At 32.8% G+C, this 25,247-nt stretch overlaps 1 protein-coding gene and 1 long non-coding RNA gene across 2 annotated transcripts; one reads left to right on the plus strand and one right to left on the minus strand.

Annotated features, from left to right (window-relative positions):
• Positions 1–898: 898 nt before the first annotated feature.
• LOC132751756 (uncharacterized) lies at positions 899–14,590 on the minus strand. Its single transcript, XR_009628725.1, has 4 exons — positions 14,435–14,590; positions 12,407–12,552; positions 11,749–12,033; positions 899–10,716 (listed from the first exon to the last, which is right to left on the minus strand). It is a non-coding gene; the product is annotated as an uncharacterized LOC132751756 (long non-coding RNA).
• A 2,946-nt stretch (positions 14,591–17,536) lies between these two features.
• LOC132751743 (carboxypeptidase inhibitor SmCI-like) lies at positions 17,537–19,650 on the plus strand. Its single transcript, XM_060741960.1, has 3 exons — positions 17,537–17,832; positions 18,063–18,214; positions 18,663–19,650. The coding sequence occupies exons 2-3, from the start codon at positions 18,076–18,078 to the stop codon at positions 19,379–19,381; spliced, it is 858 nt and encodes a 285-aa protein (XP_060597943.1). The 5' UTR covers positions 17,537–17,832; positions 18,063–18,075; the 3' UTR covers positions 19,382–19,650.
• The last annotated feature ends 5,597 nt before the right edge of the window (positions 19,651–25,247 follow it).

A 25,247-nucleotide genomic window follows, 5' to 3' on the forward strand; every position in this document is an offset into this window, starting at 1 on the left:
TGTTTACCTTACACTCTTATTTCTGCTGCTTTATTGACAGTCATTGTATCTTCTTGTTCTCAACTGACAGCCATTATTAATTTTATTTTTAAGTGACTACCATTAAAACTTCTTATTCTTAACCAACAGCCACTATTACTTCTTATTCTCAACCAACAGCCACTATTACTTCTCATTCTTAACCAACAGCCACTATTACTTCTCATTCTTAACCAACAGCCACTATTACTTCTTATTCTTAACTGATTATGAACTTGTTCATTATTATTCATAGAATATTTTATTGTTTAAGTCACAGGCACTACCATCATTTTTTGTACTTTGGTCACAGCTTGTTCTTATCGACAGCCATTTGCATATACAACGTACATGTATTGTGGCTGTTTAATTTCCTGCACTTAATCATTTTGTTACACTACTATATGTATTAAACTTACTGGTGATCCGGAACACCTTTTTAACAAATATCTATGTAATATTTTGTACTAATTGTTCATTGTTTTAATTAAATTGATTTATTAAATTGATTTTTAACAAATATCTATGTAATATTTTGTACTAATTGTTCATTGTTTTAATCAAATTGATTTATTTAATTGATTTTTAACAAGAGCTGTCAGAGGAGACAGCGACGCTCCACTAAATACTGGACAAAGTAAAGGAAGAAAACACTATGAAAATATTTAATTATGATAAACATTTGTGTAAATATAGTTCTGCTTCAGTATCAAAGAAGAACCATTCAAGTGTTCAATATTTTTTGCATCACAAATTATGCATGTGCTACATGTGACGGTGTCAATCAATAAACATTATTGAGCAGACATTTCTATTTAATTAAGCCGACTTGTAAAAATGATACAAGTACATTCCATTCAAAAAAATCACACAAAACACATTTCATTTTTTATATTTTATTTTTTCAACATGCACAAAAAAAATACAAGTAAATAATAAAATCTCTATCAATAATTCTCTATTGAAACATACAAGTAAAATATACAGAAAATAGCACAATGGTTTAATCAGGTAAAAAAACAACAAAAAAGTGCATGTCAGATGAGCTGAATTAACCCTTAACCTGCCCCCTATGAATAACAGAGTTGCATTTCATGGAAAGTCCCGAGTCTAAAATATGTCTTAGGACCAAACTAAGACAATTTTCGTTTTAAAAAAATTGTTATTTCTTATGACTCTTATGTTAAGAGTCTTCGATTTTTGAATAGCAATGCAAATAAACATTTACATATTGCAAAGTGAAGAGCATGCCATTGTATTTTGTAACTTTCCTCAGGAGAATGAATTAAATAAAAGTCTAAAACTTTAACTGAAGATAAATGTATTAATTGAAATGGTCTTTAAGTTAGTCTTAAGTTTGTCATAACTTCTAGGACTTAGGATACACTTCGGATTTTCTATGAAATACAGTCCAGATCTGTCCTGCATTTGAATTTTAAATAGTCCATTAGAAAATTCAAGGATTTCAAATATCAGAGTTATATTAAAAATTAAATAAATCATATAAAAATTGAGCTACCTACAGTATAGAGCAATGACAGACTGCACAGATGTGCAGAAAAGTCAGGCTCTATACGTGTGGCAAGGTTATTTACTACCAGACCCTGCAGGTAAAGGGTTGAATGTAAATAGCATCTCTTTCATGGAGAATAAGTGTAATTTCCCACACAGATAAATGCAGAAAATGTATGCATTTATATCACACAACTTAAAATCCCCAGTTGTAATCAATAAATGAGAAAGAATGTAACACATTCTAAATATGATATAACAAAAACAAGAGCTATCTAAGGAGCAGCTCGCTCCACTTTTCTCAGTGCTGGATAATAGTAAACTGCACATTTTTGACAATTTGATTCAGATGTCATTGACCTTGACCTTTGACATTTTGCCCACAAATTGGTATGGTCATATTTTTTCTTGATTAATTTTACAAGTACCAGTGTTTTTGGCCAATGACGGTTATTGATATGCATTGATTAAATGGCAAGTTTTATGTCTTATTTTGTCTTAGTGACCTTGACCTTTGACCTGAAATGGGCATAGCAGATATAACTCATCAAGATGCAACCATATACCAAGTTTGAAGTTCCTAATTCAATGCACTATGATTAAATGTTCATTTTTATGTTCTGTTTTCATGGTTCCCAGTGTCCTTGACCTTTGACTTTTTGAATCGGTGTGACAGGTAGAATAAATCAAGGTGCAGCCACACAATGCAATAGCTTTCAAGTTATTGGCCATTAAATAAAAAATTTAACCAAAAGGTTTACCTAAGCTGCTGAAGTTGCTTCTGTCAAGCAGGTAATGTCAATAGCTTCAATTATTCTTTGAAATTCCATATAATATCACATTTAACAAAATTTTCTGAAAACTGATTAGAAATTATAAAAATCTTTTTTTTTTCCTCTGTATACTGGACACATGCCAAGGTGGCCTCAATAAAAAGACCAGTTAATTACCATTCTCTGATATGAAAAAAAAAAAAACACTTACAAAAATGAGCAATTTGTCAAAAGTTACATTGTTCTATTGATCACACATTTAACTACATTGCAGTACATAAATCAATACTATATTTTAATAACACAACTGCCTATAGCTTGATACAAGTACATATAGTTTGTTCAAAAATGATGAAGTCCACATTGAAATCTTGCAAACATGATATAAATTCAAAATTAATCAAGAACAAGATTGCATTTGAGAAAAATGCTATGCCACCACATTAATACAACACCAAATAGTAGTGTAGGAACAGATTTTTTTTGTTTCTATACAATTTTGAAGATTGTCATAAAGCATAGATCCATGACCTATCTTATTCTTATTAACAGATTTGTGGTTAAATCTGTTGTTAACTCAAAAAAAGATCAAAGTAGGAATATATCAATGCACTTGAGTCTAGTGAATTTGGTGGTGAAGGTCATATTTCACACAGCCTAAATTTCATGACTACATCAAAAGGACAACACAGTAAGACACTTTGTCAAAATCTAGGTCAGCTGAATAAAAAAGTTCACTTTACATCTTAATCTGTGCACATGGTTCAAATTTCATAGCTGTACATCAAAGGACAAGAAAGAAGGTCACATCAACGAAATCTAGGTCACCTGATATCAAAGTTCAATTTTACAACTAAAACTGTGCACATGGTCAAAATTTCATTGCTGTACATCAAAGGACAAGAAAGTAGGTCACTGTCCCCTTGGGCAAGGCAAAATTTTGGACCAAGGGTTTAATTCAAAACAATCTTGATACAGGTCCACCAAACATCATTTCAAGTCAAATATCTAAGCTGTAGCTTTCTCCCATTCAGAAAACATTATTTTGTTTTATTTTCTGTTTTTACTATGTGTACATAATGAGAATCACTGCCCCCGGGCAGGGCCAATTTTGACACCAGGGGAAAAATTTGAACAACTTTAGTAGAGGACCTATAAATGATTTTATATAGCAAACATCAAAGCTCTATGCCTTGTACCTTCAGACAAAAATATTTTTTATTTTTTTACTATATGTACATAATGAAAATCAATGACCCCCTGGGCGGAACCAATTTTGACCCCAGGGCTATAATTTGAACAATCTTGGTAAAGGTTCACTTCGCAAAGTCTCATGCCATATATTTAACCTCTAGCCTTTGTCAATTCAGAGAAGAAGATTTTTCAATTTTTTTACTTTATACATATAAGGGAAAATATCGCCTCTGGGGCAAGGCAATTTTAATACTAGGGGCATAATTAAAACAACTTTAGTAGAGGACCCATAGATGATAGTATATACCAAATATCAAAGCTTTAAGCCTTGTACCGTCAGACAAGAGGACTTTTTAATTTTTTACTATATGTACATAGTGAAAATCAATGACCCCTGGGGGTGGGGCCAATTTTGACCCCAGGGCTATAATTTGTACAATCTTGCTAGAGGTTCACTACATAATGTTTCATGCAAATATCTTAACTCTAGTCTTTCTAAATTTAAAGAAGATGATTTTTTAAGTTATTACTATATACATTTAAGGAAAACCTATGGCCCCCGGGGCGGGGCTAATTTTGACACTAGAGGCAAAATTTGAACAACTTTGGTAGAGTTCCTATTGATGATGTCATTTAACAAATATTAAAGCTCTAAGCCTTGTACCTTCAGACAATAAGATTTTTTACTATATATATATATTGAAAATCAATGACCCCTGGGGCGGGGGCAATTTTGACCCCAGGGCTATAATTTGAACAATCTTGCTAGAAGTTCACTTCACAATGTTTCATGCAAAATATCTAACCTCTATCATTTGTCAATTGCTAGAAGAAATTTTTTTAAAGTTTTACTATAAGTTTTTACTATATACATATAAGGAAAACCAATGACCCCCCACCGGGCGGGGCCGATTTTGACCCCAGGGCTATAATTTGAACAATCTGGGTAGAGGTCTACCAGACAATGCCTTATGCAAAATATCTCAGCTCTAGGCCTTTTGGGTCTTTACAAGAAGGTATTTTAAGTTTTGAATATATGTACATATAGAGAAAATCAATGACCCCCGGGGCGGGGCCGATTTTGACCCCAGGGCTATAATTTGAACAATCCTGGTAAGGGTCTACCAGACAATGCCTTATGCAAAATATCTAAGCCCTAGGCCTTTTGGGTCTTTACAAGAAGGTATTTTAAGTTTTTACAATATGTACCTATAGTGAAAATCAATGACACTCGGGGCGGGGCTGATTTTGACCCCAGTGCTTTAATTTGAACAATCTTGGTAGAGGTCTACCAGACAATGCCTTATGCAAAATGTCTAAGCTCTAGGCCTTTTGGGTCTTTACAAGAAGGTATTTTAAGTTTTTACTATATGTACATATAGTGAAAATCAATGACCCCCGGGGCAGGCTGATTTTGACCCTAGGGCTATCATTTGAACAATCTTGGTAGAGGTGTACCAGACAATGCCTTATGCAAAATATCTAAGCTCTATGCCTTTTGGGTCTTTACAAGAAGGTATTTTAAGTTTTTACTATATGTACATTTAGTGAAAATCAATGACCCCTGGGGCCGGGCCAATTTTGACCCCAGGCCTATCATTTGAACAATCTTGGTAGAGGTCTACCAGACAATGCCTTATGCAAAATATCTAAGCTCTAGGCCTTTTGGGTCTTTACAAGAAGGTATTTTAAGGTTTTACTATATGTACATATAGTGAAAATCAATGACCCCCGGGGCGGGGCCGATTTTGACCCCAGGGCTATAATTTGAACAATCTTGGTAGAGGTGTACCAGACAATGCCTTATGCAAAATATCTAAGCTCTAGGCCTTTTGGGTCTTTACAAGAAGATTTTTTAAATTTATTCTTTTAATTCCTTGTGGTTGCCATGGCAACCAGATTTCTGCATGGAATGCAATTCTTTGAACAACTTTGGAACCACTTCACCCAAGGATCAATCCTGCCAAGTTTGGTTGAAATTGGACTAGTGGTTTTTCACAAGAAGATTTTTTAAGTTCACTATATAATCTATATAACACACACACACACACAAACAAACACACACACACACACACACACACAGGTGAATCGCTATATGCCACCGCATCGCAGATGCTGCGGTGGCATAAAAATCATGAATAATTGAGCCCCGTCATGACAAAACCAACGTAATGTGTTTGCGACCATCATGGATCCAGACCAGCCTGCGCAAAAGTGGACCAGTCTGATCAGGATCCATGCTGTTTGCTATCAGTTTCTCTACTTGTTATAGAGTTGGTAAGAGAACAGCATGGATCCTGATTAGACTGCGTGGATGCGCAGGCTGGTCTGGATCCGTGCTGGTTGCAAACGCATTATGTTGGTTTTGTCGTGACGCGGCTCAATTGTATTTTATCACCAGTCCTACTCTACATCATTGTCGGATAGCAACGCCCTGACAATTAACATGATTACAAGTCAATGAAGGGTGGGTATCTGACAATGACTTACCATTTAAAAGTTTTTCATTTCGCTGTTAAAACAGGATATATTAAAACAAGAGGGCCATGATGGCCCTGAGGTCGCTCACCTGTATATAGCCCCCCCCCCCCCCCAATTTTTACCCAAGGGCTTTTATTTGTTTATTTGAACAGACTTCAGGTAGACACCCATAAGAAGATGTTTCATGCAAAACATCTAAGTTCTAGCTCATTGGGTTTTTTAAAAGAAGATTTTTTAAGTTTTTACTATACACATATAGTTAAAAACAATGACACCCCTCGGGCAGGGCCAGTTTTGACCCCTGGGCTTTTATTTGAACAAACTTTGTAGGTATTTACTTAAAGATGTTTCATGCTTAATTTCTAAACTCTAGTTATTTGGGTTTTTTCAAAGAAGATTTTTAAGTTTTTGCTATGTATATAAGGAAAATCAATGACCCCCGGGGCGGGGCCAGTTTTGACCCCAGGGCTTTTATTTGAACATATTTGGTAGACACCCATTAGAACATGTCTCATGCTAAATATCTTAGCTCTAGCTCTTTGGGTTCTTTAAAAGAAGATTTAATAAGTTTTTACTATATGCATATAAGGAAAATCAATGACCCCCTGGGGCGGGGCTAATTTTGACGCCAGGGCTTTTATTTGAACAAACTTGGTAGACATTCACTAGAAGATGTTTCATGCCAAATATCTAAGCTCTAGCTCTTACGATTCTTTAAAAGAAGATTTTTTAAGTTTTTACTATATGCATATAGGGAAAATCAATGACCCCGGGGGCGGGGCCAATTTTGACCCCAGGGCTTTTATTTGAACAAACTTGGTAGACATTCACTAGAAGATGTTTCATGCCAAATATCTTAGCTCTAGCTCTTTGGGTTCTTTAAAAGAAGATTTTTTATGTTTTTACTTTATGCATTTAGGGAAAATCAATGACCCCCTGGGGCAGGGCCAATTTGGACCCCAGGGCTTTTATTTGAACAAACTCGGTAGACATTCACTAGAAGATGTTTCATGCCAAATATCTAAGCTCTAGCTCTTACAGTTCTTTAAAAGAAGATTTTTTAAGTTTTTACAATATGCATATAGGGAAAATCAATGACCCCCTGGGGCGGGGCCAATTTAGACCCCAGGGCTTTTATTTGAATAAACTTGGTAGACATTTACTAGAAGATGTTTTATGCCAAATATCTAAGCTCTAGCTCTTACGGTTCTTTAAAAGAAGATTTTTTAAGTTTTTACTATATGCATATAGGGAAAATCAATGACCCCCTGGGGCGGGGCCAATTTTGACCCCAGGGCTTTTATTTGAACAAACTTGGTAGACATTCACTAGAAGATGTTTCATGCCAAATATCTAAGCTCTAGCTCTTACAGTTCATTAAAAGAAGATTTTTTAAGTTTTTACTATATGCATATTGGGAAAATCAATGACCCCCTGGGGCGGGGCCAATTTTGACCCCAGGGCTTTTATTTGAACAAACTTGGTAGACACTCACTAGAAGATGTTTCATGCCAAATATCTAAGCTCTAGCTCTTAGGGTTGTTTAAAAGAAGATATTTAAAGATTTTTCTTTCGGTTGCCATGGCAACCAGAGTTCTGCATGGAATTAAATTCTTTGAACAATTTTTAAAGGTGACCACCAAAGGAACATTCCTGTGAAGTTTGGATGAAATTGGCTCAGTGGTTTATGAGGAGATGTCATTTAAAGCAAAAGTTTACGGACGGACGACGGACGACGGACGGACGACGGACGGACGGACGCCGGACGAAAAGCGATCACAAAAGCTCACCCTGTCACTTTGTGACAGGTGAGCTAAAAAAAAAAATAAATAGTCTGAAAACTATGTTTATCAAATAATAAGTTATGCTGAAACGTCTTGAATTTTGACAAACTGACCTCAGGACAAAGATCCTTTAAGAGTTAATGCCATATTCGAGTACATCGAAATGAAATGCAAAAAAAATGTCAAATTTCTATATACATATTTTTTTAATTTGACCTTAAAGGTAAATGTTAATAAAGGGCAAGCGTGACTAGCGTCACATTTTAAATTTAATACATCAAAAGAAAGTTATTTTAAAGTATGAAGCCCCCAGGATCATACATAAATATGTAGACCAAGAAAAAAGTTGATCAAGAAAAAAAGTTCCCCTTAGAGAAGGGCATAAAAATAAAGAGGAAAAGGGGGGTGCAAAGAGTAGGCCTTTAATGGGGCAAAATAAACAAAATGTGGAGAAAAAATATACTGACATACATGTATATAAGCTCAATGTAACACGTTATAATAACTGACTGACTGTTTAGATACTAGTACAACAGTTGAAAAACCTCTGAAAATACAATTTTACCTATGGCATGTAACATTCATAGCTGAAAACCTTAGAACAGTCTATTTTAATTTTTTTTTTGCAATATTTTTTTTTTTCATTTTTTTTTCAAGTCAACAATAATAAGTAAATATGTGAAAAGAAAAAAATTAGTTTACCCATTAAAATCTTCAGATCTATTAAAGCTATTTTGACAGCTTATAATTTCATACTGTCCTCAATTTTATTAATTATTTCCATACTGCATTCAAAAATGTGCTTTTATTCACATTAATTATTCTTTGAATAAAAAGTCACTGTTAAATAAGAAGAAAGATATTCAGCAAAATAAATCTGTAGATTTTAAACAATCAATAAGAAATACAAGTTTAAATACATTTCTTTATCCAATACAATTTTTTTTTAAATACAACATCAATTATTTCATAATTTTTTTTTGGTATTTTTAAAAGCATTTTTATGTCTTTTTTATTTAATTTTTTGTTTAAACCAGAAAGCATTTAAGGAATGATATTAGGACCAACACATTGTCTAATACCGTAATAAAATGGTGCACACAATAAAAAACCTTAAAGTTAAATGCAGATGTCATGACAACCAGGTAACTTATTACTTGTATTATGTCCAATTTATGAGCATTTTAACACAATTAGCTACATACAGAGTCTGATGTGTCTAATTCAAAGGCTGAATAGAATTATGTCAAATAGGCTTTTTACCAAACCATATATCTGTTGAAAACTCCAAATTTCATCTTTTCCAACCAATATATTTTATACCTATTAAATGTAATTTTGTTTTTAAAATACACCTTTTATATATATAAAATACTAAATTATTATCTGGGGGGAAAGCAAATATTTAAATTATTTTGTTAATAGCTTTGTTAAAATTGTTTGATTTTCTAATGTTTACGGTACTTTACCACACTGAAATTTTCCAATTTAATGTATTGCAAAAAAAAAAATGTTTTTAAAAAAATCACTGTACTGCTACACAGACATAGGAAATGAAAATGTTTTTCATAATAACAAGACAGACTTAAATTTTGAGATGTATAGGTCACCTTATTATGGTTTATGGCACTTTTCTAATAAAAACAGCACAAACAAATTATAAAAGTGACATTGTTGGGTAAGAAATATTAGGATTTATCTCTCTTTTATCACCTGTACACATGCGAACATTTATTGCTGTACTCATATGCTAGAGAAACTTAATACATTTACAGCCTTAAATTAGCCTACACTTTCAAACGTCTATTTGTCTTGAAAAAAAAAAGAATATAAATCCTTATATGCGCCATCCTAAATATCATTATATATGGACTCGTCAATCTTTCAATCAGGACTAAACTATTGATTATTTTTAAGTAAATTTTCAAAACATGTGCGGCATGGATGTGCAAGCTGCCATGGCTGGGCCAGCAATGGTCACTTGGGTAGATAATACCAACCCAAACCCGGCAGGCTAAAGATTACAGCGTAACAAAAAAAATAAATTAACTGTTTTATCAGAATCTTTATATGGTATAAATAAACTGAAACAAAAGTTTAATAACTAACATAATACTCTTGATTTTAAAGGCCATTTGATATGTTTTAAATCTCAAAATTCTGGGTTTTATTGTTCTTCATCTAACTTTACTAAGTATATTACAGGGTTCCCGCTGTCGCTTGCCAATGGCGCCAAATGCGACAATAATATTAGGTATGAAATGAAATAACACAACTGAATATGCCAGAACCAGACAGGCTTGATTAACATATTTCAATCATAAAAACATGTATCAGTAAATGAATATTACAAAAAATTAACCTGAGACATGGCATCTATATGCTTATTTAAATTTGCATGATATTTTGTTCACCATGCAATCAATGCCTGTTTTGATTACATGAAAACCATAGTATAATGTCATCCTTGTTATATATGTACTTAATGTAGATGATAAAATTTATGTTTTAAATTTACCAGCATATCAAGACAACTATGTTGTAGTCATGGCAACCAAAACTGTAGTGGAAGGGTGACGCTTGGTGAGTTTTCACATCTTTGCAGAAGATTGTCTTGTAGTCAACTTGTACGAACCTATATCGTATCATTTGTTTATATCACAATACAAATAATGTTGGATTTCACTATAACATATCCGATGCTTCCGGTTTAAACCATCCTTTTTTTAAGCTAAAAAAATGATTTTTTTTCCAATATTTTTGTAGTTTTTTTTGTATACTTGGATGTATTTGGTGATTACTAATTTAGCACTTGAGTGACGAGGCATCATTCTTTTAGAGACACAGACAGCTTTGCTGAAAGCCCGCGTAGTAACAATACCACTGGAGTATTTATGCTATGAAGCCACACTGCGCGGAATGAACTCTGGTGCCTCAGGATTCAGTTTACTTGTCTGAAAAATGCAAAAAAAATATTTCATATCATATCTATATTTCATAACGGTTATTAACCTAAATGAAACATCTTTCAAAGCCAAATGTTCACAAAAAAAGAAGACATGTTCAGTTTGTATCATCCAAATATAATCAACAGTTACAAAAAAAACTTAGCAGCCTGCAAATTAGGCATTAATTTCAATTAAGTAGATAAAATACCGCAGTTAAAATTTATTCATTTCATTGGGTTTAGCTTCAGTACAGCAACATACCTTACATACACAGTTCATTCAACAGAACAAAGTATGTGATTTTTTTCTTTGTTCTCGTTGCCCTTAAGAGATCTCCTCTTTTCATAACCTTTATTATTATTTCACATATGTACTGGCACTGTTGGGTTTATTATTGTCCCTGGTACTATACTTGTAAGAAAGGGAAGGGACGGTGAAAAGGGATCTTTTAAGATTTATTTTACTAACTATGTTTTTCTCAAACTCCAATGCTACTCACTTTTTATTTGCTGCAATCAAAAGCTGCTTTAATGTTAAAAAATATCAATTTTTGGCGCCTTTATTTATTTTTTGGGGGCTATTCTGTATTATCAGCTAGCAATTAGTACTTTTTATTAACTGGGTCTGTACTGTCTACTATCAGGGTGACCTAAAAGTAGTACCCGGGACGACAATAACCCTTCAGCAAAGATGTACAAGCAATTACATAGTCAAAGTTCCTGAATTCTATACCAGTACTTGCCATTCACCTAAAGTACTTTTCAACTTTTCTACATAAGTCATAAAATTTGTCATGTGGGTAACAAATCAGTGACTTTGTTGTCACAGAAAAACATACTGCACAAGGATCAGACTTGTGAACACAAAAAAGTCTACCCTGTGTCTATTGACTTTAATGCTAATTACAAATGTTTTTGTAAAAATATAATGGTTTAATAAATGTTTTCTGGAATCTGCATCTTAGGAATTTAATACAAAATTTAATGTATTAACTGAACTTCAAATAAGATATAGTATAATGCTACTTAGTAAACTTACCAACAAGTATTTCTGTTCGTTTGAAAACTGTTCACTACATTGATAAAGTACACTGTTGATATTTGTATCAATACTTTGTCCCTGGGGTATCGGCATAGGGAACTGAAGAGTTGATGTATGTGTTGTGTACTGTAAGTTGGGCATATATGTTGTGTAATGTGTAGTTGTGTATTGTGTCATCGGTGTAGGAATTACTGTGTAATGGTACCATTGTGACTCCTCCTCTTCCAGCATTTCTTCAAAGCAAGCTTCAATAAAAGCTTCCTCCATTAATACTTGTTCAACCTGTAAAAAAGGTATCAAAAAGTGGTATTTTGACTTCCATACAAAACACTTTATCCCCATAACTGTGCAAATTGCCAAAACACCAGTTGCTAAGCTATATGACCAATGAGGCACGTTTTAGAAACTTTAACAAGATGTCAGAAATAAATTAAATGTTTACTTAAACAAAAAATAATGGCATTTCTGGGGCTTTATAACATATGAATTTCCATTTAAAAGCAAGCCCCAGGACTGAACTATTATACAACCTGGAGTAAAGAAAAGCATGCATCACAATGAGTTATAATTCACAAGTCTGAGGATTATCTTTTGGTCTGGTATTATAGGTAGAACAGAAACACTTAGTGACTGAAATGATTTAGTTAAGTTTTACCTGTCTTTCAGCACTTTCAAGTTCCTCTACTGTCCACTCAGTATTGGTTACCTCCATGTTACCTTCAACTTGTGGCACATTAGTCAACAGTGGATCACTGTCAAGTAGGTATTTAGGCGTTTTCATATTCATCGTGATTTCTTAATCTAAAGAGGACAAACAAAATTTTATTAAAACAAAGAACAGTAGATCATCTTATACGGTGAAAGTGGAAAAGACATAGAGACTATTTCATACTATAATGAACGTCAATTAATTATTATTGTAGGTGTTAATTTGTTGTTTTTCATGAATTTTAAATAAGACCATTGAAGATTCAAATTACAGTAGAGTCGACAGTGACACCCTTCTTAAGACCACCCTGGAATAAAGACCACCATTAAGACCATTTTTTTTAAAAGATCTAGAAGTCAATGGTTAAATGATTCACAAGTAAGACCCCCCTGTTATCCACTAATTAAGACAACCATTTTCTGCCCCAATTCGTTGTTTTATTCTTTATTATTTGACCAAAGTCACTGCAAGTATGTTGTTATTATCTGCATTAATGCACTTAAGACATGACACTTAATAGAACAAGATATTTAAACTCTTATGATTCGAATACTGTATAAAGGTGAGAAAATAAATTTCAGAGCGGTTCAATTTTCCTTTCTGCATTTTTATTTTGTGAAAAAAAAAATATACTTATTTGATAATTACTGAAACAAGACAAATAAAATCTTATATTTTATATATATTTCTCCTACATGTAAATTACGTTTTGCTCTTATCTGATAAAATATTATAACATGTTTTTTACAGAAGTATTTGAATACTTATTGTTTTAATATATTCATACAAAATGGCAAAAATAAACTGTGGTAAAAAAATATATATCCTTTGATAATATTTAGTGACTCATAAGACCACACCTCAATTAAGACCTCTTGGTCCAGTCCTGTTGATAGTCTCAATAGAGGATTTTTACTGTATTTACAATTTTACAATTATTATATAAATACACACATATAAATGTAAACAAACTTTTGCAGAACATATTGAATAAATAAAGTATTTAAGTAATATGTTTATAGTTAACAGATTTGAATTAAATATGTTTTAGTTTACACATATAAAATTTACTTCTAATAGCTTGATTGTGAAACAAGTTCTTGCAAATTAATTTTATTAATCAGTTTCGAGTCTGATTCCTGGTTTTGCATGTAATCAGTACTGGTGTCATATGAGGAATCATGATCATGACCCGAATAACCCTCAAACCCATAATCCCTGGGTTGAGAGGCAGACAACTTAACCACTAGGCCACCAGTCCCATTTAATATTTTCATTCAATCATAGTTGTGATTAATTAGTTTAATTACTGTAACAACATAAGACTGATGAACTCTTCATAAATTAAATTAGCTGAATCCACACTTATTTGATCTAGATCTAATAACATAGTTAGATCTATTAAGGGAATGAAAAATTATAGAATATACTACAGTACTGTGAGTCTGTGTGCATATATATAGCAGATAGAAATAGATCTGGATAGTTTTTGTTTTGTTTTTAAAATTATCATGATATACAGACAGAAGATAAATTTTAAGTAAGCTGTATATCTACCAGAAACTTTCTTAAATATATCTATAAACAGAGGGAAGCGAATGAATTCAATTTACTTGTAAGTTTTCTTTGTGCACTGCTTGACACCTAACAAAAACAAAACAAGGTCAGAAGTCTATCACAATTTTCTCACAACACTAACGTCAAATTACCAATACTTTTCATTTAAAACAAAACCATTAAGTATCTGTCAACGAACAAAAACTGTCCCAGGTGAATCTTCGAAGGATATTTTCCGATCGAGCTTCTTAAAATTCTTGTCTGAAAATGGCTGGGCTAAAAATCCCTCCCGCCATTTTTGTTTACATTATTATTTTTCGACCAACTTGACGATTTTAATCAGTGACAGCTATATTTAAAGAAACATTCATTATATAAATAATATAACATTTCATATAAAATGCAAAAGGTTCTTACCAATAAATTGTCATTAGATACAGTGAAGGCGAAATATCTTTTGCTGACCTCAATCTTTGCAGACTTGTAAATAAACACTGATCAGCTGTGTTCAATAACATTCATGTGCGACAAAAACTAGTTCTGATTTAAGGTTGGTTAAAGTTGGTTTAATGAAAAGATCAAAGACTATTTGTTTAGTCTAATATATAATATGTTGAGAAAGTCACAAGAAGCTTACCGAAATAGTGTTCGATATGGTGAGATCTTTAATAACTTTATATATTACTCCGCAGTTTGTAAACAATGAAAATAGTCATTGCAACCCTGACCTCATTTTCACCGAGCGCAAACTATGGTGTACTGAATACGCCATAAACTAAGTAGCCTACGGTGTCCCGTTAAGACTGCGCACTAATCCTAGGCTGCGCGCTTAAACAGAAAGGACACCAACAAAAGAAGACAAACACTGAATAGTAAAAAAAAAGAATGTTACTTATACAACATGATAGGCCTAAATTTGGTCGTAGGACAGGGCGGACCGTGAGACAGGGCGGATCGTACCAGGGCGGACCTTATGTATGGACAGGGCGGACCATATTTTAGGACAGGGCGGACCGTGACTCGAGACGAGGAGGGCCGTGCTTAATTTCAAATTAAATATTGCTATTTCATTTATTTTTTATCTTTTGGTATCAACAATATTGTAGGCATATGCATGTCTGTAGCCTACGTGATATATCAATGTCGGCCTAAACATGTCATATATTTAAGAATTTTCATACTGAACAGATTATTAACATTTAGCCATGCATTTGAATGGGTGCAAGATGGTACCTTACGTTATTTAACTTTATCTTGAGAAAACGGGCATTTTATGAAATTTTAGATTTAATTGACATATTTTAAAATTAATTCACCAATAAGTAATGTTATTAATAAAAAAAAAAACATTTGAAACCAAAGTTGTATGTTTTACACATTTTTTTAACCATTTTATTTAAAGAAAAGATATATTTATCAAATATGCTTATGCAAAAACGGTTCTAAGTCCTATATATATATATACCAATCATAACATTTAATCTGTATAGAGGAGAAATGATAATTTATATTAGTTAATTCGTTACTAATATGAAAACCAAGAAATGTATACATGTATATCAAATCGCTATACAGACAACACCTTAATTAAGCACAAAAATAATTTCTCATTATAAACTAACTTGTCAAAAGAATCAAAATTTAGGTCAACCAGGAGCATGCAGTCAAAATTGATGACATTATAGATAGAGTATTCCAACAAGACACTTTCCACCAAAACATTTCTTGAAAGTTGCGCAAGCCTTAATGGCCGTGTATATTTGTGCATTATATTATGTGTGTATATGAGTATATAAATATGTTAAAATGTAAATAAATGGATATATTCATGCATTTTTAACTTTTGTACATGTATATAATTATTATGTTTATCTGACTTCGTCATTGTGTTTAAGTATATCTGTCAAATAGATAAGTCATCTTTTCTGTGTGCAATGTTAATTTTGTCTATCTTTAGTGTTTATTTTTGTAATGTCACTCATCATCATTTTACGCTATTGTTATGTATTGTGTTTCAAATGTCAGACGTGAATAACAATTAAGCCTTTTCCGTATCGTATTGTTATACTCTTATTATTTATTAAACAATGACATGTAATATCCAAATAATTGTTCAATTATCACCTGCATAATGTCAAACTCTATATGCTGTTTTTATTAATTTCATTAAACAAATTTATTCTAAATTAATAAACTGTATTAATATATGTATATGTTTATAATGATATTAAAAGAAGAAGAAAAGTCCTACGACCAAGATATGGTCCGCCCCGTCCAAACATACGGTCCGCCCTGGTACGGTCCGCCCTATCTCACGGTCCGCCCTGTCCGTAATTCCTAAATTTATGTTAAAAATAAATCTTTCTATTTGAAAGACTCAGGTTCCGTAAAAAGTATTAAAATGTTAAATAGGATAGGGATATGTACATCTAGTTTTAATTTGGTAACAATTACATGGCGCCATACTTTAAAGCGACTCCACTGCGGGGTTTTAACATGGCGGGACTTTACATATTTTCCCGCGATTTTGTTGTTGTTGTCTTTCTGATGCAGGTCTATGTTCAAAATTTCGGATCATTTGCCCAGAATAATCATTTTATTGCTCAAAACCAGTAATACCGCTACCTCCACCACACCGGATTTGCGAGCTAAGACAGCGTCCCCAGGGCGACCTAGACGCAGTGGGAAAACGACATAGACGTTTGCTGGTCGCAAACGCACTATGTTGGTTTTGTCATGACGCGGCTCAATTATTACTTTAATCTTTTTACTTCGCTTAAAATCTAAGAGCATTTCTCTCAAGTTTGATTTTCTTGTAATATTTTGGCTCATTTGGAGGCATGCAACTTTAAACCCAGGGTTGTTCGAAATGTGAATAAATGCATTTAATTAAACTCATGTGTGACACATATAATCTATGGTTCTAGAAATTAGCGCCGAAAGAGATATCCTGAAAGTTATGTTGTTTGCTTGTTTATTTGTTGGTAGAATATGTGGATAATAACAAATTAAGATTTGCTATTTCCATGGTTGTTTTCTTTCCTCATTATCAGACGTACAGACGAAAAACCAAAAATAACCTGAACAATACAATACGCAGAAATGTTTATTATTCATAAACAAGCGTGTTTTTTTTGCTGTACATGTATATGCTGTCAACAATATTCAAACTGCAGTAAGCTCAAACTTGTGCACCAAGAAAAAATTCTTCATCTTTGTGCTTAAGTACTAAAATGCGATTTTCAGGCCCTTTGAAATACATTTTGCAATTGAACCTGAACAAATGAGTTTCTTTTAACATCTTCCTTGATAAAAGAGACATTAAAATGCCAAATAAAATCAAAAGAAATAAATGAATTAATTAAAAATAAAATATTAAAAATTAAATGGTAACAATAAAAATACCGTAAAAAACTTTTCAGTATGTTATGTTTTAAATAGAAACCAAACAATTAATGCAATATCTCTCTACTATCTGTAACCACTTTTAAAAAGGTCAGACGTCGGACAATAATAACGTTGACGTTTTTATTAACGTGTACGTAAAATACAACCTCGCCAAGCCCGTTAACACCGTTTACACCTGAAATATTTCTGACCATTCACCATCGTAATCAATTTACATGTCGCGATCGTCATTGGCTAAGCTGGACGTTGGTCAACGGGTCGTGACGTCAATGCTCACACCGTTTGAAGGTCGTTTACGTAGGAAATAAAGTATTTAAGAAGCGTGCAGAAATCTAAGACTTCAGATCAACTCAACCTGGTGATTGAACAAGGCAAGGGAACGTACAAGAAAACTTCACGGAAAAAAGGTACTTTTTTATTCATTGCTTTTCACCACGATTGTTATGTAATCAAGTAACGCTGCTTAAACAACAACTATATGTCTTTTTGCAAGTAAATTGTTCTCGTTTAGCAACCGCGTACAGCCAAACTTGATATGCAATTATACAATATCTCAAATATCTTTAAACATTATTTTAAGAATTTCATATACTAGTAACTAGAAAGATAGCAAAGTGAATTATATTTTTGTTTTCAGAAAGAAAAAAAAGATGACGATGATGTATTGTTTGGCTGGCTTAATGGTCAGTTTTTACATAAGCACGTGTACGGGAAGTGTTATTACGCCCAAGGGGACGGGTACCGTTGCAGACGTAGTAGCAGACGTCAATATACAGGCAATAAATCCAGGTATGAGGATATTTCTATTGTAATAAAATTATTTTTTAACGAAATTATTTTTAACTGATACTAAAAGTTCTGCCTGTATTGTCAATAAATGTATCAAAATGAAATAAGTAAATGAATATAATTATAAAAATCGACCAGGGTAAGTTATCGTGTGAAGAATGATACTGACAATGACCTAATAATTTGCTGGAATGAAAATATTATACATATTTCACTGATAAACAAAGAAGCAATATTAGATAATTTCAAACAAACAAAAACACGTTTCATGAAAAAAGTAAAATGTTTTAATTTAAAGTTAACCGATTAGATATACAGCAAATGGAATTGATTTTTATCTCACTGATAAAATAATTGTTAGTTAGAAATATGAAATATATTTCACCAGTACAATCCAGTATCACATTAATCACGAAAAAATAAGTTTAGAGCATTTTTTCTATTACAGAATGTGCACTGTTGAAGGATGAAGGTGATTGCACGGACAATGTTCGTAGATACTACTATGACGCAACGATTGGATTTTGTATGGAATTTAACTACACAGGTTGTGGAGGCAATCTCAACAACTTCCTAACATCTGAGAATTGTTACACCAGGTGCGTGTGCGCTAATTCTAAAGACGTCGGTGAAGGACCTCATAAAATCACACGTTATTATTATAATAAAGACACAGAGCAATGTGAAATGTTTCAGTATCAAGGCTCAGGAGGCAATACGAATAGATTTCTTTCTGTAGCACAGTGTAAGAACACGTGCGAACGTGCAACATTGAAGAACAGATGCAGAAAGCGACCATCAATTGGTACCAACTGTAATAACAACTCTACAATTAAGTATTACTACGACAAACATTGTGATTGCTGCAGGAAATTCACGTATCTTGGTTGCGATGGTAACCGAAATCGATTCTCTACCCTGGAAACGTGTCAGCAGACATGCTCAACAAAGCAGCCTACAACCCCCGCCCCTGTGACATCAACGCCACGCCCAACACCGCCCATCTGCTTATACCAGGTTGAATATGGAGACTGTAGCAAGATTATCCTTCGTTACTACTACAACAGCATCAGTAAAAAATGTGAACAATTTGCGTGGTCAGGATGTGGTGGCTCAGAAAATAATTTCAACACCATGGAAGCTTGCATGAACAAATGTACAAACTAAATCATTTGTAAACATTTCGTTTCATTTATCCAAAACTTTGCTAAAAAAATAAATAACTTTCGTTTTGTTAGTGCCACATGTGCTGCAGGAATTGTAAAGCTGCTTTTCAACTTGCAAGAAAAAGGGAAACAGAAAGTGCCATGCCTTTGCTTTAAATTTCATTATTTGTACCCATCTTGCATGCTACATGACTAGTATTTTGTAAACTGAAATCTTTAATGTTATATGTGCAATAAATATTGATATGCTAATTATTGTATTATTCTTCATTGGTGTCAATTTGACATAAAAAACACAGCCTCAGACATACCGAACAATTACATTATTAAAGTCGACATTAGTAGTGAAGTCTAATCATAAAATATATATCCAAATGCACAGCTATTCTACATTGGAAATTACAAAGATTTGCCCTTGGTCGTCTGCCCCCGTCTTTTGTAGACTGATAAATCATGGAATGTGTGGGGGGGCAGTTTCTCGGCGACAGACTTTCCATGATAACTTAGCAGCAATTGCCAATTACCCCACGCAAATGACCGATTACTAATCCCAATAATTTTTAAGAATCAGTTGTAAGAAAGCAAACACCCATTAGAGTCAATGTACCAGTTTAATAGTCATAAAAAATTACACCTGCCCTAAAATTATATCTCGCCCGATGATTGAACCAGCGACCCTTTTATTACTGATCCAATGCTCTCCTTATTGGGCTAAGTGAGCAAACAGGGACTGTGATATAATTCATCATTAATGAAGGAAATTTAAAAATAAATAAGTAGTATTTTGTCTTTAAGTGCCATACAATTACTATATAATAACTAGCTTTATGCCCCGTTTGACCTCGCAATGTGGCCTTGATTTTGGTAGCAGTGACTTGGATTATGTGTGCAATACTAAGCCTCAGACATTTGCGCCAAGTCCCAAATGAATGTAGAAGTTCGGCTCCGAACAAGTATTTTTCAAACACCTCCAAGTGTGACCTTAACCTTTAACCAAGAGACCTGGTCCATGCACGTGACAGTGCTTCTTATAGTGGTGAACATTTCTACGAAGTTTCATTGGAATCCCACCATGCATGTAAGAGATATGCTCTGGACAAAATCTCTATATTTTATCATCTTTAGTGACCTTAGCCTTGCTTATATTAACCTAAATTACATGCTTCACACTCGTTGTCATGATAACGACCATTTGTGTTTCAATTCCTCAATAAAGGATGGCAAAAGGGTCCTGATACACACTTTCATCTGAACTTTGACCCCTGTGTATGACCTTGAACACAGACACTTGAATTTTGCACCCAACATTCTGCCTCACAATGGTGAACATTTGTGCCAAATTACATTGAAATCCCTCTATGCATGTATAAGTTTTGCTCCGGACAAGCGTTTTTTAAATGACCTTTCAGTGTGACCTTGACCTCTGGACCTTTGACTTAGTTCATGTGCGCGACACAGCTTCTCATAGTGGTGAACATTTCTATGATGTTTTGTTAAAATTCCTCCATGCATGTAGGAGATATGCTACCGACAAAATTGGTTGCCGCCCGCCTACACCCCTTGGGGAAACTATACACGCCTGGGGGAAACTATACACGCCTGGGGGTAACTAAACACCCCTGGGGAAAACTATAATACAAAACATTTTTCAAACAGGCGTATAATAAGATTCAGGTGTATGGCCAATAATATCCATTTCACAACCTATATCTGTAAACACAAAATGAAAAAATCAATTTGAGAAGTAAAAAAAAAATTGCATTTTTTTCTTTTTAAAAGCCGTTTAGGAAATAATAACAACAAAACATGTTTAGACTTAAAAATTTTACTCTTTAGCTAATTTGATAAATGAATGTAAAACAATATGCATATGTACACAATGAAAATAAACTACTACATTAAACTACTATCAAAACTTTCATATTTCTACGACACGCTTTTTATTGACGGGGTACCAGTAAGCGATAAAGAGTCCGACAGAAGCCAGATGCAGAACGGGAACCGGAAGTAGGGACTCGATGAGGCTGGACTGTCCATATTATCATGGAATGTAAATGGACTTAATAGATCTAAATTAGAGGACAATGATTTTATAAAGAAACTGTGTAATAACGATATTATATTTTTGTTTGAGACTTGGGGTAATAAAAATTCTAATTTTGATATAGATGGGTATGCAACTTTTAATTTCTATCGTAAATTTCAGAACCGGCGAGCAAAGCGATCTAGTGGTGGGGTATTAGTATACATTAAAAATGAAATAAGTAAAGGGGTTACCGTTGTACAGAATCATTTTGACACTATCATTTGGTTGAAACTTGATAAAATATTTTTTAATCTTACAGATGACATATATTTAGCTGGTGTATATATATGGGTGGAAGGTTCCCCTGCTTATAACTTTATCAATGGTGATTTATTTGATATTGTTCAAAACGATATTTTACTTTATGAAAAATTTGGTATTACATTGTTAACTGGTGATTGGAATGCACGTACAGGTAATGGCGACCGCAAGGATTATATTGTCTGTGATCGTACCGTTAGTTTTACAGGACTATGATGATTATTACCCCGACATGCCTATAGAACGTGTGTCCATGGACTGTATACATAATAACTCGGGTATTAAATTATTAGATGTATGCAAGGCTAGTTCTTTACGTATGGCAAATGGTAGGCTTGGTCGTGACTTTAATAATGGAAACTATACTTATATATGTTCATCGGGATCTAGTGTCATTGACTATCTGTTGTTGAAAGAGCAATATTTCAGTTTAGTTAGCGATTTCTCTGTACAGAGTTTTAATGAATGGTCTGATCATGCTCCAATATCATTTTCTATTAAATGCCACGTATTGCGCGAGGATAATGATATTTATTATGAAAGCCTAAGTTTACGATGGAATGATGAGTTACAAAACGAATTCCGTAGAGGTCTTATATCACAACTACCACGTTTAAATACTATTACCGAAAATGTTGATTTTAACGATAGATTACAGTTAAATTCATGTATAGAATCCTTTGTAAATGTTGTGAGAAGCGTGGCAGATCCATTATTTTGTAAACGTAGAATAACATATATTACGCCACGTGCCAATGGTAAACTATGTAAAAAGGCGGAGTGGTTTGATGAAGATTGCAAACGTTTAAAAGAGATATATTTAAATTCTGTATATAAATATAATATGTGTAAAAATGATGTAAATAGAATAGAATTTTGTAATAATAAACTAATTTATAAAAATGTTGTTAAAAAAAAGAAACGTAGTTATGAGTTAAAAAAATTAAGAGAAATTGAACGCCTTCGTCACTGTAAACCTAAAGATTTTTGGAAATTGTTTACTAAAAAGACGATACATAAGAATAGTGTTTCCATAGAAGATTTTTATGAGCATTTTTCTACCTTAAGTAATGATTTGCCAAATGTTTTGCATGCCGAAAGTGAATTATTTTGTGAAAATTTAGATTTTTTAAGTAATGATGTACTGTACGAGGAGCTAGATGAACCTATAACAGTTGATGAGATAAATTGTGTTATTCGTCATCTAAAGAAAAATAAGGCTTTTGCAGGTGACCAGTTATTGAATGAGTATTTTATAAATTCGTCCGATATTTTATCATCGCATTTAGTTGATATTTTTAATGGTATTCTGAACTCTGGCTTTTTTCCAGATTCATGGATGGAAAGTATTATTGTACCTCTGTTTAAGAAAAATGACCCTGCACTTGCTAGTAATTATAGAGGAATCAGTCTCGTTAGTTGTTTTTCAAAGATATTTACAGGTGTTCTGAATAACAGATTGACAAAATGGTCTGAAGAAAACGACAAAATTAGTGATGCACAGTTTGGATTTAGGAAGGGTCGCTCCACAGTTGATGCTATATTTGTTTTAAATGCTGTTGTTAATAAAATTTTAAATGAAAATGGACGTCTTGCATGTGCCTTTATAGATTTTCAAAAGGCTTTTGATAGTGTTTATCGTAATGGTTTATGGTTTAAACTATATAACATTGGTGTACGTGGAAAAACTTTAAGAATCATCCATGATATGTACTCTAAAGTAAAAGCACGAATAAGGGGCTGTAAATCATATTCAGATTTCCTGGAATGTTCAATTGGTCTTAAACAAGGGGAGGTAATGTCCCCGATATTGTTTTCTATGTTTTTAGAAGATTTAGAAATGTATTTATTAAATGATATTAATTCTGGTTTAACATTAGATGATATTACATTTATTCTCATGTTATTTGCTGATGATATTGTTATTTTAAGTAAATCCCCTGAAGACTTACAAAATAGTTTAAATACATTATATAATTACTGCACTTTATGGGGCCTTAAAGTAAATGAAGGCAAAAGTAAGGTTATGGTTTTTAGGAAGAGGGGTCCGATTAGAAATAATGAGTATTGGACATATAATAATATTCCCTTAGAAAAAGTCGACAATTTCAATTATTTAGGTACTGTTTTCAACTATACAGGTAGTTTTACCTTAAATCAAGAGTATTTAGTAGGGAAAGCTCTTAAGGCGTTAAACGTTTTATTGTTTAATTTAAAACAGACACCGGTTAAATTTAGTACTTCTTTGCAATTATTTGATGCTTTTGTTGTATCTATTTTAAATTATGCCTGTGAAATATGGGGATTTAGTAAAAGTAAGGAAATCGAACGAGTACATCTAAAATTTTGTAAGTCCATGTTATGTGTTAAACAGTCAACTAGCAGCATGGCTATTTATGGTGAGCTGAAAAGGTACCCTTTATATGTAAACAGATATGTACGGATTATCAAATTTTGGTCAAATATTGTTAACAGTAATAATGTTATAGTTAGATACTTATATACATCAATGTTAAATGATATTAATAGAGGAAAAAATAACTGGCTGTCTAATGTGAAATCATTGTTAGATAATGCAGGTTTGTCATATATATGGTATAATCCAAGTATTTATAACCTTAAAAATGTACATTTATTATTAAAGCAAAATCTTATTGATCAATTCATCCAGTCTTGGTATCATAATGTAACAACTAGCCCGAGCCTAGGCACATATAGACTTTTTAAGACGTCATTTGAGTACTCACTGTATCTTGATAAAATTCCTAAGAAATTTAGGATTGCTTTTACAAAATTAAGATTATCATCACACCAACTTAGAATAGAAACTGGACGGTATGGTAATTGTAGAACTGAACGTAGTGAGAGATATTGTCTTATTTGTAATACACGTGATATAGAAGACGAATTTCATTTTGTTTGTATTTGTAATGCTTATAATGATATACGTAAACAGTACTTAAAGAAATATTATTATAATAGACCTAGTGTCCATAAATTCGTTGAACTAATGCAGAATACCAAAAGAAACATGCAACTTAAATTATGTAAATATATATATGAAGCGTTTGAAATACGTCAAGGTATTGTTAATATGATATCTGAATAAGCTTATTACTGTATATACCAAAAATATACAAATTGTCCGTGTTATAATTCAATAATTTCATGAAACATTTGACTGATTTTGATTGTTATTTAGCTGTAAGTCATTAAATATGCAAAATCTCCATTAGTTCAACCTCCTTGTTTCCATTTTCTTTCTTGTTTTGACTATATGTATCATATTTTCCGCTAAAAATATAATTGTCTATAAATTTGTGTCATGTTGACATGTTATATTGTATCATTGTATATATGTGTTGTGTAGCAAGAAACGTCATGTTTACGTTACCAAATAAAATATTTTGAATCTTGAATCTAAACTTTTATATTACATGTACATAGCAAGTATGTCCAATTTAAACTATACTTTGTTTTCCTTCTCAGAACCTTGTAATTTCTTTCTTGGTTTTTTCGG

The sequence above is a fragment of the Ruditapes philippinarum genome, unplaced genomic scaffold, assembly GCF_026571515.1.
Source record: "Ruditapes philippinarum isolate M1 unplaced genomic scaffold, ASM2657151v2 ctg5086_1_1_1_1, whole genome shotgun sequence".
Classification (NCBI taxonomy): domain Eukaryota; kingdom Metazoa; phylum Mollusca; class Bivalvia; order Venerida; family Veneridae; genus Ruditapes; species Ruditapes philippinarum.